At 43.9% G+C, this 15,271-nt stretch overlaps 1 protein-coding gene and 1 pseudogene across 7 annotated transcripts; one reads left to right on the top strand and one right to left on the bottom strand.

Moving 5' to 3' along the window:
* The window catches only part of LOC113937452, a 53,014-nt pseudogene extending 48,335 nt beyond the window's left edge, over positions 1 to 4,679 (bottom strand).
* A 678-nt stretch (positions 4,680 to 5,357) lies between these two features.
* On the top strand, positions 5,358 to 13,005 carry FAM110C (family with sequence similarity 110 member C). Of its 7 annotated transcripts, XR_003524858.2 has the most exons (3): positions 5,358 to 6,524; positions 9,657 to 9,735; positions 10,293 to 13,005. XR_003524858.2 is itself a non-coding variant. In XM_027623530.2 (2 exons), exon 1 carries the CDS (start codon positions 5,518 to 5,520, stop codon positions 6,490 to 6,492), a length of 975 nt encoding a protein of 324 aa, XP_027479331.1. In that variant the 5' UTR covers positions 5,358 to 5,517; the 3' UTR covers positions 6,493 to 6,524; positions 10,293 to 13,005. The 7 variants fall into 7 exon arrangements, 3 of the variants coding, with proteins under 3 accessions (XP_027479331.1, XP_027479330.1, XP_027479329.1); XR_004820257.1 differs by having other exon boundaries at positions 5,358 to 9,155; positions 9,657 to 13,005; XR_004820258.1 differs by having other exon boundaries at positions 5,358 to 9,735.
* Positions 13,006 to 15,271: the final 2,266 nt, after the last annotated feature.

Here is a 15,271-nt window from a genome sequence, read left to right as displayed (position 1 = left end):
TCCTAGTTAAGGCTGAATAATACTCCATTGTATGGATATACCACATGTTGCTTACCCATTCATCTATTGATGGACACTTGGGTTGCTTCCATATTTTAGTTATTGTGAATAAGGCTGCTATGAACATGGGTGTGCAAATATCTCTCTGAGACCTTGCTTTCAATTGTTTTGGATATAAAACCAGAAGTGGAATTGCTGGATCATATGTAATTCTATTTTAATTTTTTTGATGAACCACCATGCTGTTTTCCATAGTGTCATACTATTTTATATTCCCAGCACAATGCACAGGGGTCCCCATTTCTCCAACTCCTCATCAGCACTAGTTGTTTTCTGCATTTTTTTTTGTTTTGTTTTGTTTTGTTTTAGCCATCCTAATGGCTGTGGGGTGGTAACTCATTGTGGTTTTTATTTGCATTTGTATAATGATTACTGTGTTGAGCATCTTTTCACATGTTTATTAGCCATTTTTATAATCTGTCTTAGAGAAATGTGTATTCAAATCCTTTGCCCACTTTTGAATTTGCTGTTGTTGTTGTTGTTGTTTGTTTTATTTTGTTTTTGTGTTCTTGAGTTTTAGGATTTCTCTATAATTCTGGATTTACTCCCTCATCAGATACATGGTTGGCAAGCATTTCCTGTCATTCTGTGGGTTGCTGTTGTACTCTAAGGATGGTGCCTTTGATGCACAGAATGTTTTAATTTTCATGAAGTACAACTTGTCTATTTTCCTTTTGTTGCCTGGGCCTTTGGTGTCACATACAAGAAATTATTGCTAAATCTAATATCATGAGGATTTTGTCTTCTCTTTTAAGAGTTTTATTGTTTTAGGTCTTACATGTAGGTTCTTGGTCCATTTTGAGTTAAATTTTGTATGTGAAGTTAGTTAAGAGTTCAGCTACATTCTTCTGCATGTGGATACCATTCTCCAGCACCACTCACTGAAAGGCCTGTACTTTCCTCCATTGAATGGTCTTGGCACCCTTGTTGAAGATCACTTGATCATATATATCAGGGCTTATTTCTAGGCTCTCTATTCAACTCCATGGTTTTTATGGCAATACCACACTCTTTTGATAACTGTAGCTTTGTAGTAAGTTTTGAAATCAGGGAGGTGAGTCCTTCAGTTTTATTATTCTTTATCAAGATTATTTGGACTATTTGAGGTCCCTTGAGATTCCATATGAATTTTAGGGTTGGTTTTTCCCTATTTCTGCAAAAAATGTCATTGGGACTTTGATAGGGATTAAACTGAATCTGTAGATTTCTTTGGGTAGTATTGACATTTTAACAAGATTAAGTTTTCTAATCCATAAACATGGCATTTTTTCCATTTATTTACATCTTTTTAAAATTTCTTTCAGAAATGTAGTTTTCATCGTACAAGTCTTTAACTTCTTTATTTCCTAAGTATTTTGCTTTTTTGATGCTATTATAAATATAATTGTTTTTGTAATTTTCTTCTCAGATTGTTAGTGTATAAAGATGAAATTGATTTTTCCTTCCTTTTTTTTAAAAGATTTTATTCATTTATTTGACAGAGAGAGACAGAGCGAGAGAGGGAACACAAGCAGGGAGAGTGGGAGAGGGAGAAGCAGGCTTCCCGCGGAGCAGGGAGCCCGATGCAGGGCTCGATCCCAGGACCCTGGGATCATGACCTGAGCCGAAGGCAGACGCTTAACGACTGAGCCACCCAGGTGCCCCTGAAATTGAATTTTCTGTATTGGCTTTGTATCTTGCTACTTTGCTGAATTTAATTTTTCATTCTAACAGTATGTGTGTGTGTATGTGTACACCATATTTAGGGTTTTCTATGTATAAGATCATATCATCTGCACACAGAGAAAACTTTACTTCATCTTTTCCAGTTTGGATGATTTTATGTCTTTTTCTTGCCTAACTGCTCTGGTAGAACTTCCAGTACTATGTTGAATAGAAGTAGTAAAAGCAAGCATCCCCATTAGTCTTTCATCATTAAATATGATATTCACTCTGGGTTTTTCACAAATGGCTTTTATTATGTTGAAATAGTTTCCTTCTATTCCTAGTTTGTTGAGTGTTTATCATGAAAGGGTATTGTTTTGTCAAATGCTTTTTTCTGCATCAATTGAGATGATCATGTGCTTTTTTCCTTCATTCTGTGGATGTGGAACATTATTTTGATCAAATTTCATATGGTAAACCATCCTTGCATTCCAAGAATAAATTCCATTTGATTATGGTGTATACAGTTATTTTCAATATGCTGAATTCTGTTCACTAGAATTTTGTTGAGGATTTTTGCATTGATGTTCATAGGGTATTGATCTGTAGTTTTCTTGCAGTGTCTTTGTCTGCCTTTGGTATCAGGATAATGCAGGCCTTATAGAGTGAGTTAGGGAGTGTTCCCTCCTCTTCGATTTTTGGGGAAAAGCTAAGAAGGATTGGTATTAGTTCTTTAAATGTTTGATCAGTGAAATCATCAGGCCCAGGGCTTTTCCTTTTTGGGAGAAATTTGATTATTGATTCAATCTCCTTACTAGTTATAGGTGTATTCAGATTTTCCATTTCTTCATGATGTAGTCTTGGGACCTTTTGTGTTTCTAGAAATTTATCCAGACTGCTACTGTATTTGTAACACTTTAAAAATTCACATATATTATGATAATTTCTTACTCCATAAGACGCCATGTAGAAGTATGATTGTAAATCGTTGGATAATACTATCCCATGGAGTATCACACATCACCTAGCCTTTCCTCCTGTTGTTGAATGTAGGTTGATTTCAACTATTTGTCTGCAGTGAAAGTCCTCATACTGTGCACACATCTCTTCTTGGTTCCTTGCGATAAATTCTTAGAAATAGAGTTTGTGGATCACTGGATCCATAACCACTTTCTCCTGCTCTGATCAAGTCTTTTGAGGTGATACCAGGAAGGAAATTAGGTCAAAGTTTAAGCTACAAATTGAGCAACAAGAACACTTTACTTAGGGGTGCCTGGGTGGCTCAGTCATTAAGTGTCTGCCCTCGGCTCAGGTCATGATTCCAGGGTCCTGGGATCGAGGCCCACATTGGACTCCCTGATCAGCAGGAAGTCTGCTTCTCCCTCTCCCACTTCCCCTGCTTGTGTTCCTGCTCTCGCTATGTCTCTCTGTCAAATATATAAATAAAATCTTTATTAGAAAAAAAAACACTTTACTTAGGCAATTTTCTTGTAATTATCTTACTATTCCAGTTCCATTTTTCCAGTAAATTATGTTTAATGGGTAGAAAATTATGGATATAAATATAGTTTTGTCCAGCAGCAAGGTCTTAAATACTTTATTTATAGTAGTTTTACTTTTATTCTTAATATGTTCAGTACTCAAATGGAAATTTACTGACTGTATTTAAAATTTGATAAGCAACTAATTTCTAACCATCATCAGCAAAATAACATTTAGTGAAAATTTGCTCTGTGCCAGAAGTAGTCCTAAGCCCTTTATGTACATAATCTCATTAACTTAACAAAAACCTTAGCAAAGTGGATATTATGAGCTCTGATTTATAGATGAGCAACCAGAGGCACTGAGGGGTCCAGTCTTATAGCCTTAAGAGGAAACAGAGCTGAAACCTAAGTCTGGGTTGTTCAGATTAACATTTATTTAGTGCTCAATATCAAGCAATGAATGCTCTAAGCTATAAAAGTGAGAATTTTATAAATGACAAAATAAAGATCCTGAAAGGTTTGTTATGCGCCCAAAAGGACTTAGTGAATAAATAAGGCACCTGGGCTCAGATATATCCCAGGGGCCCCATGCTTAAGAGTTCTCTCAGAACTGCTGTAATTACACAGGAAAAAGTACAAATTAAATAAGGTAGCCACTTTGGACTAAGCAATTAAACATATATATATTTTTTTTTTTCTTTTTTTCCCCTCTGACAAGAGACCATGCTGCCCGAGGGGAAAAAAAACGCTAGACTTTGGGCTCTCATCAGCTGTGGGAAATAATGTGTCCAACCCAGCATCCTGCCCTCTCTAAATCTCACTCTTACTCTATGCTCCCCCCCCCACCCCCTTACCTAATGGATCATAGTCTTCTTTTCCGTGACTATAACATTTTCCCAGGATACTATCTGCGTGGTCTGGTTCTCAGGAGACCTGGTTTCTTGTTGGGCTTCTATTCTTGACTATGGGATTTAGCCTCACAGGAACTAAAGGTCTAAAGACCCATTGGCCAACCAAGTGCAGTTCTCTGATCATCAGGAGATGGCGGTCAGCCAGTGCTGCAACTGCTGACACAACCAGCCCACTGGCACTCAAGAGGTGAGACAGAATCTGCCCAGACCTTGAGAACCCTCCTGTCCGCCATCCACAGGCTGCTGTGTTGCACTCAACCACAACTCTGAAAGGTCAGTGTATCTTGGAGTTGGCTTTAACATAAGAGATAAAATGGACATTTCACTCCTCCAGCAAATATTTTGTCCTTTGTCCAACTTTTGGAAAAAATGTAATTTTGGAAATATTTTCTTAGACTTTTAGCATTCCTAAGCTGATCCATTGCCCTGGTTAACGGTTCCCCACTGCCTTGGTTACAGGAAAAACAGCAGTCTTTCTGGGATTTTAGTCAAGTTTTTTTCCAACTCCCTCGAGCCTCACCTCTACCACCAGCCTGCTCTTCCCATGAGTCTCCGCACCTGGTGGTCTGGTCTGACCCATGGCTGGCCAGTGCCCGTGTCTGGACTCAATCCAGGTCTCTGCTGTGTTCCCAGATTCTTTTTACCTGACACATAGCCCAACCCTGTGGTGCGATGAGTCCTTCCTTTTATATCCGTTTCCCTTCTGGTAAGAGTACGTGCTCAGGAGTAAACCTTAGAAAATTAAGGAAAGTCAAAAGTTTCGAAACACGCAGAGGTCACTTTAAAAAAATCCAAAGACGGAGGACACCAGCTCAGGGGTGGGGACAGCCAGCCGGGTCACCCTGCCCTACCCCACTCCGGAAGTGCCAGCGTCCAGCGGTGACCCCAGGCAGCCCTTGGCGGGGAGGAGGCGGCTGATACCTGGGGCTGAACGAACTCAGTTGTTCCGGGGTCCTCCGCCCCGGGGGACAGCCTAGGCTTTCCCGCGCGGGAGAGCCCCTCCCGGTTGCGCAGCCAACTAGCCGCAGTCAGCCCCGCGGTCCTGCGGGCGATTGGCTGCGCAGCCGCGAGGTGCTGGGGGAGGAACCGGGTGTAGCTACCCTGCGGGAGGTGAGAGGCGGGGCCCGGCGGAAGGTGAGGGCCGGAGCCCGGCAAGGGGCGGTACTGAATCCGGAGCTGTGCGGGGAAGGAGGTGAGGGCGGGCTGGGAGGAGCCTGGGGGGGGGGGGCGGGGCGGGTGTGCTGGGGCCAGTCGTCAATAGGTGCAGACTCGGGTTTGCCCAGACTCTGGACCTGGGCCGGCTGGCACTTGGGCGCCATTCCCCACCCCGCGCGGACTTCGGAATTAGCCAAAGACGCTCAGGAACCGCAGGCGGAGCGCGTTTCCACCGGGCGCGGAGCACCAGCCGAACGCCGAGGATGCGTTCCCTGCCAGCCCTGGACGCGCCCCAGAACGAGCGACTGCTGACCCGGCACCCCGAGGCCCCCAGGGTCAGGGACGCGGCGGTGCCAGCACGCAGGAGCGCGGTGGAGAGGCTAGCGGCCGACCGCGCCAAGTACGTGCGGGGCCCGCCGGGAGCCGGCCCGGGCCGGTCTCCCGAGGGCAGCAACCCCGGGGCGAGCGAGGGGACCGCGGGCGATCCTCGGCCTCCAGCTCGCGTCCCCGGTGCCGTGGCGCGCAGGGCCATAGCTCGGAAGCCGCTGAGACCTGACTCCCTGGTCATCTACCGGCAGAAATGCGACTTCGTCCGAGGACAGGGCGCCGACAGCTCCAGGGGGGGCCTGGTGAAGAAGCTCTTCCAGGGGTCGGGCAAGGACAAGACGTCGGTGCCCCCGGAGACGTCCCGGGTGGGAGAGGAGGTCAGGGCCAGGCGCGAGGAGGCTGTCCTGACCAAGCCCGGCTCTACTGCGGCCTCCGCGGTCCCCGGCGTTCCCGCGCCCCCAGCGCGCGCAGCTAGCCCAGCGCCCTGTGGGACGCCCACCAGTGTCCCGGCTGTGTCCCGGGTCCCGGAGCTGCGAGGGACAAGGCGCGGGGGGCTGCAGCGATCGCAGTCAGACCTCAGCTCCCGCTACTCTTCATCCCTGGCCGAATGTGACACGTTCTTCCAGTTCTGCGGCCTGGAGCCTGAGGTGGTGGAAGCTCTCGGTAGGGAGAATTTCTCCGCGGGGTCGGACCGCGTCACACTCAAGGTCCGCAGCGTGAGCGTCGCCACCTCTGACAGCGGCTTCTCCCGGCACAGCGGCGGTGAAGAGGGGCTGCAGGAGGAAGAACTGACCGAGCAGGTGCCCAGCACCACGTCGGTCATCGAGAGGAACGCCCGCATCATCAAGTGGCTGTACACCTGTAAGAAAGCCAAGGAGAAGACCGGCCAGGGGCTGCAGGGCCCAGCGTGACCGCTCGCGCTCTGCGGAGACTTGGACACTAGGTGTGCATCCGGAAAGCCTGGGAGGGGTGTCTTGTGTGTGCGTGTCTGTGAGGGCTTGGTGGGATGGATCCAGTCCAAGGGACCCTACATAAAGACACAGAGGCTCATGCGTCCAAGGACCACTGCTAAGAGAGCAGAAGGGCCGCCAATCCAGGTCCCCTGCAGGACCAGCACCCTTTCTTTTGAGTGTTTTGCTTCTAACTGCCTGGAAATGTAATTCTGATAAGAAGAGAAGACAGAGTTACAAAATGCTTAGAGATGAGTTTGCACCCCTGCTATTATTTCCTGCGTTGAAAATAGCCTGAGAGCTCTAGGGTCTGTGTGAATTGACCTGTGGGCATCCTGAGGTTGGATCAGAGCTTACTGGTCCACCTGTAGCCCTAGAGTGGGACTGCCAAGCCCTCTCCAGCAGAACGGGAGGCTCTGCGCTCATTCCTGGAGGCCTTCTGCAAACCTGGCAGAGAGGGAGAACTTCTTTACAGTTTGGCATTCATATAGCTGCACAGGTCTCCATGTGGCTAAATTTTGTTTGAGTTGTCTCGAGAGCTTTCTAAGGAGAGTCTTAGTTCACAAGAAGGAGCATCAGTTTGTTGAACTGGGCCTGGGCTTGGTTATCAACTGGTGTTTTAGAACTCTGTATGGCTGTGATTCTATAGTTTATTTACCTCTTATGATCATACAGGAGATAAATTTCTTCCCCTTGGACACCAGTGGCACAGGGTTGATCTCAAGTTCTTTTTCACTGAGGAACTAAGGAATGTTTATCCTTAGTGATCTCTACTCTTCCTTCCAAGAACATGTGGTGAGGGCATTTTGGGGGTAGTGAAGGGAGAAGAGAAGGTACCTTTTTGGGGTTCTCCTTAGGAACCAAGAATTTAAACATTGCACCATTATTTTTTCTCTTACCCTTCAGTGGCAACTTGCTATAGATTAAAACAAAATTCATGTGATGGAAGTATTTTTGTCTGCCCTTGATATAAATCAATCAGAGACATAGTATCAATCTTCAGAGTGGTGAGGAGGCTGCTACAAGATGTGATTGTACACAGCTCACCTGTTTGAGGACTGAACAAAGGCCTAACTTCCTTGAGTAGCCATGGCCTAAGCATAGACTTAAAAATTAACAAGGAGAAATAGATTGGATTCAGAGGAATCACAACTTAAGTTTTCCCATACAATTTATTGAATATTATTGTATTTTTCACCAGCCTTAGAATTAAATAGTCAGCATTTAAATTAAAAATAACAACACATTAACTTGTACTTTTCACAAATTGTCTTTTGAAACTGAGGTGAATACATTCCTCCCAAGCCATCAGGAACGCCTTGGTGTCAAGGAGGAAAGTTGTGGGGACTGGCATGGTTCCAGAGGGACATGGTCTAGTAGACAGAGCACTAAAGTGGGGGGACTGGGAGGTGTCTACCATTAGTAATCACTCCTCCACCTTAGCCTCCCATTGTCCATAAAATGAAGGCAGATAGGCAAATCGTTTCCAAACTCTATTCTTTTTTATTCTGTATAGTTTATCTGTATATCTGTGTTTTATGATTGGAACCTAGAAAAAGAAAACAGAAAACCATTATCTATTGGAGTATGTAAAAAGTAAACTTAAAAATAAGTTCCCTTCAAGTTGCCAACTTTGTGCTGTATTTTGTGCACAAAGGGTAGGTAGAATTGTTGGTATAAATATGCATCTCGTGCATAACGAGATGATGCACAAACAAAATAAAATAAAACCTGACAGCATACAAATCCAAACTCTCCCCTCTGACCCCTCCAGACCCAGATGCACCCTCATCTCCAGGCTCCAATGTCAAAGCAGTGACCTGCAAATTCCCGCTAGGAAGTAACCTTCTGAAGCCCCTTTTAGGTTTGAGCCTATGAAAAATGGAAGAAGTTGGGTTAGCTTGTGAGAACATTCACTTTTATGACCAAGAAAAGTAGTTGAGGCAAGAAGAAAAGTGACAGAAGGTTTAAGAAACTGCCAGTGTGAATCTATGCAGGAGAGCAGAGGTCTTCCCTCTCCCTTAATCCCGTGGGTTCCAGTGGAAGACAGTGTCATCTGCCTTCTGAGCTGTTATGGTTTTGCTCAGAGAAGGGAGATGGATGTGACCCAAGAGTCTGCCTGCGGTTCTGTGTGTTGCCATTCACCAGCACTGTAAAGATTGGCCTCACAAATTTGCTCCCCAAAACCATCATTCGCATTCTTTGAAATTCATTGCAGGAGACCCAAAGGCTGGCTGCTTATGTGGTCATGGAGGAGGTGAGTTCCCCTGGGCTTTGTCCAGCTCAATGGACTATGCAAAGTCTGTGCATGACCACAGGACCTCAACTCAGCACATCCAGATGGTGGTCTCTTCAGAGGAAGAGCCAGCAGAGAGAGGTCAGCACGGAGCATGGCGGCCACTACCTCCCTTGTCGAGGGTCATCTAGCAGCTTGAACAGAAAGGCAGCTGACCTGTCCTCACAGGCTTACTTGTCCGAGACTAATTTCATAACTTCTGGAGGCTGTGGAAGGAAGAATTCAAGCTAGTAGTTTTTCTTTAGTTTATCATGATATTTGTGTCAGAATCCATATGGAATCATTTTAGGACTTCGTGAAAAATTCAGAATATTGGAGATGAACAAAGGTGTGCTTTCTAAGTGGGAGGAAAAATGAATGTATTTTATATAGAGACCTTTGTTCCTTTGGTAAATAGAAATAAATTAAAATAAAAATATCCCATCCAAAATTAAATAAGAAGTTCAAACTCATGTAAAGTAAAAATGCTTGCTTTTCAAAATTGAGACTATCAGAGCTGGAGACTAGCTTATAGAATCTGTATGCAATCCCACTGGGGATCCGTGCGCAGTAGTTCTGCATGGGTGACTGTGGCATTCTGTGTCTCAGTGTGTGATTCGTGAACACTGTTCTTCGTCTGCTGGTGCTAGTCATCTTCTGTCCTTTGGTTCATTACAACAGCAGGGCTGCCCAGATTTAGGTCTCTCCGGTTTTCTGTATTTCCCATAGAATATAGAAGTTACTAATGTTAGCGTTATAAAAGAATGGTAACTTGTTCTTTGGGCTAATTAGGGATGGATGTTGTTCGATTTGAAGGCAAAAAGCTCAGATATTCTCACATTTCTCTTAGATACAACATGGAGCACCGGTGGAAGTCTCCTGTAAGCTGGTGGGATAGAACTGTGTCTCATCAAAGATGCCATAGAGGGGTAGGACAAACTGGGACGCTCCTGCCTTTCTGCGCCTTTCGTTTTTGACTAGCTGAGAAGTTCTCCAGTCACCATGGGAGAGTGGATTTTAGGTGAACAAGTGGCTGGAGTAGCTAGAAGGCCACTCTTCTCTGTCTTCAGGCCAGCCCCTGGGCCTTTCTGAGAGATTTCTGTGTGAAAAGGGTGGAATCCGTTTGCCTTCACATATTTATTTGGACCGCCTGCCTTGTTTTCACTTTGCTGTCCAACTCTGATAGTTAGCACTGGCCTTACCAACATTAAAAAGAAATTTTCTTACTGTCCCATGAGTAATTGGAGGCAAACAGAAATATAAAAATCCAGAAAAAGGCCTCAGGGAGATGCATATTTGTTCTGCCACAGAAGCCAGATGATAGGTGTCTTTGCTAAGGCTACCAACTTCTTTTCAAAATTTAAAATGCAGAAAATATCACAAAACCAAAGACTGTGAGGATCAGGCTTCATAGTATAGTGTTTGGCTTTACAACTTTTGCCTAGACTGACTGGTGTTGATTCACTGCTTTTTCCTTACTCCTCAGGAAGCAAGGCTTCCAGACTGTGGGGGCTTCTTGAAGTATGTCCTGGATGTTTGGGGACCCCAGGGCCATCCTCAGTGCCACAGGATTTGTCCAATGCACCCAGGTGACTACATGATTGCTGTTTTCCCAGGAATAAAGCACTCCATTGAAGAAGCATACAAAATTCAGAAGGTTTGAAATGCTATGGAGAAAGGGGAACATGGAACTTGGAAATTAGCTGGGTTGTAGCTGTTAAGACACAGCTTAAGCTCTGGGAGATATTTTCTTGCTTGAGGTGCCTCTATCCTTGCTTCCAGAGGGCAGCAGAGGAGGGGACAGCTGCATAGAAATATTTTCAGGGGTATCTGTTTGACTGGCTTGGTGACAAAGAGGTAGCATGATGCATTTTAATGATATCTAATTTGATTTTTAAAAGAAAGGCAAAGGGTATGAAAGCTAAGCATGAATGCCATAGGATTTACTGCTTGCAATTAATCTGGACTGTTTGGCACCAATTAAATCAAAGTTCTGTAATCGTGAGAAGGTGTATTCTACTTTAACAGTGTGGCTAACAAAGAGCTAACATACACTCACATGCTCACACGGACACCTCCATTTCTGAGCATCACTACCACTTAAACTGCAGAAAGTACTTTTAAAGTTATTTTAGTAATGCCACTCCCATTGGGTTGCAGACGTGTGGATGTGCCATTAAAAGAGAAGTTAGAGTTGATACCGCTAAAAATGCCTTTTTTTTGGGAGCTGGCAGGAGACTCAGGAGCTCCCTTCCCTCACAACCATGGCAGCCTGCCTCCTTTGCACCCTGTAGAGCATGCCTCCACAAGGCTCTGGTTCCCAACTGCCCAAAGCAGAGGAGAGCCCCAGGTTCCACAGAACACACCCTGCCCATTTGTCTAATTGCCACCTCCATGGATCATGCAGTCATCCCAGATTTGGCACCAGCTCACCCTTTTCTGCAAAGGTTGTGTTTGAGAAGAGGGTCAGCCTCTGGGAAGCTGACCAACTCCAGGATCAGAACACTGTTGGTAGGGAGTTAGTGTGACCCTCACCCAATCCTGACACCCAGACTGCACAGATTTCAGATTTAGAGCCTTTGGAGAGAAATTTTATATCAACGATGACAACCCAAAGAAAATGTGTAACCCAGTTGACTCTTTCAAAGCTTATTGTGTTTTAACAAAATACTTCTCCTCAGGAGCAAAATTATTATGGAGAAGAATATGGAGGGCAGAACAATGGGTTTCTCAATGGTAGAACATTTTATAAACCAATCCATTTTGATATGTTCATGTACTTGTTTAATATTGTGTTCTATTATGTAACTTTTACTGGGAGAGTAGGTCTTTGAGCACCTTAATATTTATTTTTACAGTTATTGGTCTTCAGATAGTTTTCCTTAACATCATATGGTTTTAGTTTTTATCAGCATGGCTTTAAGTCATTTTCTCCTGGGTTACGTTTTTGTGTACATTGTTTCATTGGATATCCCACTTCTGACGGTAAGCATAGTACTCGCTACTCTATGAAGTGCTCAGTACCATAGTGATTTGTTTTCAAGTAAGTCCCATATATGCATTTTTGGAGGCTCTGTTGGCCCACGAATGTACCTTTCTCATTGTAGACTCTATTTCAAGACAACAGAGTCCATGCTTTAAGAATTTTCCCCCAATTGTTCCTCTCAAAATGCTGCTATTTTACTGTTCAATGGATTGCAGTTAGTTTAAAAATTTATTTTAAAGGCTTTTTACATATGCCCAGTTCCCTTATTTACAGGTGTTCCATTAAGTATAAATGTCAGTGCTTTAGGTAAAACCGTTTTGTGCCTTTCTACTGTCAGAATAGGATGAACCTTGATCATATTTACCTTAGATCATAATGGTGCAGACTCATAATCCATATAATAGATAAAAAATATAGAAACAAACTGGTTGTATTCAAAAACACCAAGATCTTCCAGAAGCATCTGTGCTTCAGTGGAGGTACAGGGAAGAATTCAGCTGGAGTGAATTCAGAAGCAGATCTTAGAGATGGGTGTGAAGAAGAGGAACAGGGTGTCCCTGGGCTCCAGCAAGATCCAGGGATACTCCCTCTCTTCCACTGAGATTCATGCCTCAGTGTCAGGTTCCAAGTGTATGGGTGGAAGTGAGAAGTCCCTTCTTCATCCTGAATTACCCCAATCTGCTGAATGACTTTGAGAAAATCAAACTTTGAAGCTCAGTCTGAAAACAAAAGCTTGTAATTATTTTTCACAAGGATAGCAATAGTTACTGCTATGAAATAGTTTCATTTGTTCATGAAAGAATAGCATGTAAAATAACATGATTAAATACAATGAAAAGAAATAATTATTGGTAAAGCAAGAAAAATAGCTTGACAGTATCTTTCACTAATATATGGGTACAGATTAACAGTGCCTCTGACTGAGAGGTATTTATGTTTTTGTAACGTTTCCTCATTTCAAAATGTGGACTGGTCACTGGTCCTGACGCTGGTCAGTGACACTGAAATAAAAAGAAGGCTTTATTAAACATTGCCCTTTTCATTAGGTTCAAAGTTCAGTGCCATGGTTACGGATGGTGAAGCCATAAAACATCAGGCCCAGGCAACTGTTATGGTGGTTTTGTAAACAGAGTTTTTTTCTACACACTACGTGCAACTAGAGTGCAATATTATGTATTCTGTATTAAAGAAATAAAGTATTTTTTCTCATTTATTACTGGTTATGAATCTGTACCGTGTAAAGATATTGAAGCCAGAGTGTGCATATTGTCATCACTCATGTCTTCTGTTGTCTCCCTTTCTCCCTAATGTCAGATTATCAGCAGAAATGAGGAAGCATTGTAGGCAAGTCCGATGTAGGCAAGTCCAGTGTAGGCAAGTCAGAGGGCATGGAAGTCTCTGGCTCTCCCTGCAGATGGAATGCAGTCAAAACAGTCTTGAATATTTAGCACATTGTTTATCTTTGTTTCATCAGTCTTTTGCTTAAAAATATTTTTTACCCATCTTTATTAATATCAATATTGGAAAATGGGCCCAAAGATAAATAAGAAAGCACAATTTACAACCTTTCATGTTAGTTAACTCATTAGAGTTTGAAGATCGAAGGCAAACTCTATGAACACCAACTTAGCTCTCAGTGTCTGCTCAGACTGGGGAGGTAGGAGAGGCAGGAAGGGTAGCTTGGTCCCTAAGTCACTGCCCTGACTCAGCCAGACTGGCTTCCCTTTCAGTCCTGCCGTAAAACCTAGGCCAGCATCTAAAGAAAGGCGTTCTTTGGAGAAGTGATATGAACCACTCTGCATTTCCATGAAGACAGTGGGCAATCCCCCAGGCACCGTAGGAGCTGTCTTACGTAGAGGTCAAGAAACAGTCAGAGAACACATGCCAGATCCTTCCTTCAGGTAAACTTAAGTTCTCACCTTTCAGTTACTCTTTGTGAAAATTCAGCAAAACAGAAGGAACAAAGTGAGGTGTTTAAACTTTACTTGCATTTTCAGTAATGAAATAGATTTATATAATATTTGAATGTTCCAGATTGGAAACACTGAACAAGAAGGAAATTAAGTTCTCAAACAAGAGCTTATAATCCTGGTCATGGAAGTATCAGGGAGCAGCTGATGGGGAGAAAATGTGTTCCTACCCAATGATACTTTCCTCATTATGTCTGCTACAATACCCAAATTCCTCAATTGATTGTCCTCTTCATGTTATCTCCTTGAAAATTGTCATAAAATTAGAATTCTGTCTGAAGGGGAGAATGTATTAAACCATGAATAACTATTCATCTTTAGGTCAAAATAGAATATTAATTTCCTTAGAGAGTGATAACCTGAACCATAGGAACAGAAATGGAAAGACCTGGATTTTGGCTTCAGTGTAGCCTGAGGTATGGTCAGTTTTTAGCTTAAGTAGGACTCTTGGTTACAAGTGCCAGAACAGGACACCACATCGCAGACTAACCCCATGTCCTGCTGTCCACCTGATGGTATGGAAACCTCTGTGCTCCTGAGCAATGTTGACAGTGATCGAGGACAGCCCTCTGATGACAACAAGCAGAATTTACCCACGTGCATTTACTGAGGAGCCAAATACTGCATGAGGCACTGGGGAGTCCCCAAGCTCCATGCCACCATGGGCTGACATTCTCGTGGGGGGTCAGATATTCCATAAGGATCGATAGATGGATAGATAGGTAGATACACAGATAAGATATATGATAGATAGACAGGCAGATAGATGACAAAAACAGATGGCTCACTGAAGGACAGGAAGGGTAGACCGAGGGAGGGAAGGAAGGAGAGAAAGGGAATAGATGCACCAAGTGGCGCTATGACCCTAATTTATAAATTTCAATATGACCTTTTTGGTTTATGGTTTCTATTTGGTGGCCAGACTGAACCACACAGGGAACTCAGAAGTCCAAATCATACTAAAAAAAATCAAGCAAGAGAGAAGGGAAACAGGCAAATTGTAAATGACACTCCCCCCCGCCTCAGAGTTTTATTTTAATCCCGGAGGCCCTTCACCTTGGATGACTACTGTCAAGTCTTACCAACCTAGCAATACAGCCTAACGCTATGAAGTCTAAACTGATAAAAAGCAGAACACATTACAGATGAGACTTAAGGCCTTCGTCTATATCCAGTCAGAAGTTTCTTGGTAAGGGACTGCAAGCCTTCCCTTGGCTTTGAGAGGAAGTCCACTTTTCAAGCAGAGGGACAGAATAAAAAAAGGCAAACAAATAAGCAGTGACTCTTGCAGGCCAGAGCAGGGCAATTCCAGAGAAATGGCAGTGTTTTCTCTGGGTGGTCTCCGAAGCTGTCTCTGCGGCCGTCCTGGGAGGTCAACAGCAGGCTGGGCAGAACCTGGTTGACACTGTCAGCACTCAAGGATCGTGTTCCTTCCTAAGCTGTGTGGCAAGTCAGGACTGCAGCATCCCCAGCTCAGAAAGGGAGCACCTCCAAGGTGCCCAAGGGCGC

Source organism: Zalophus californianus, chromosome 8 (genome assembly GCF_009762305.2).
Source record: "Zalophus californianus isolate mZalCal1 chromosome 8, mZalCal1.pri.v2, whole genome shotgun sequence".
NCBI lineage: Eukaryota > Metazoa > Chordata > Mammalia > Carnivora > Otariidae > Zalophus > Zalophus californianus.
Note: the sequence above shows the minus strand (reverse complement) of the source record. Positions and strands in the feature narration are given on the sequence as shown.

Excerpts from the sequence above, each read along its gene's own strand:
- FAM110C (XM_027623530.2), top strand. The coding sequence starts at position 5,518 with ATGCGTTCCCTGCCAGCCCTGGACGCGCCCCAGAACGAGCGACTGCTG.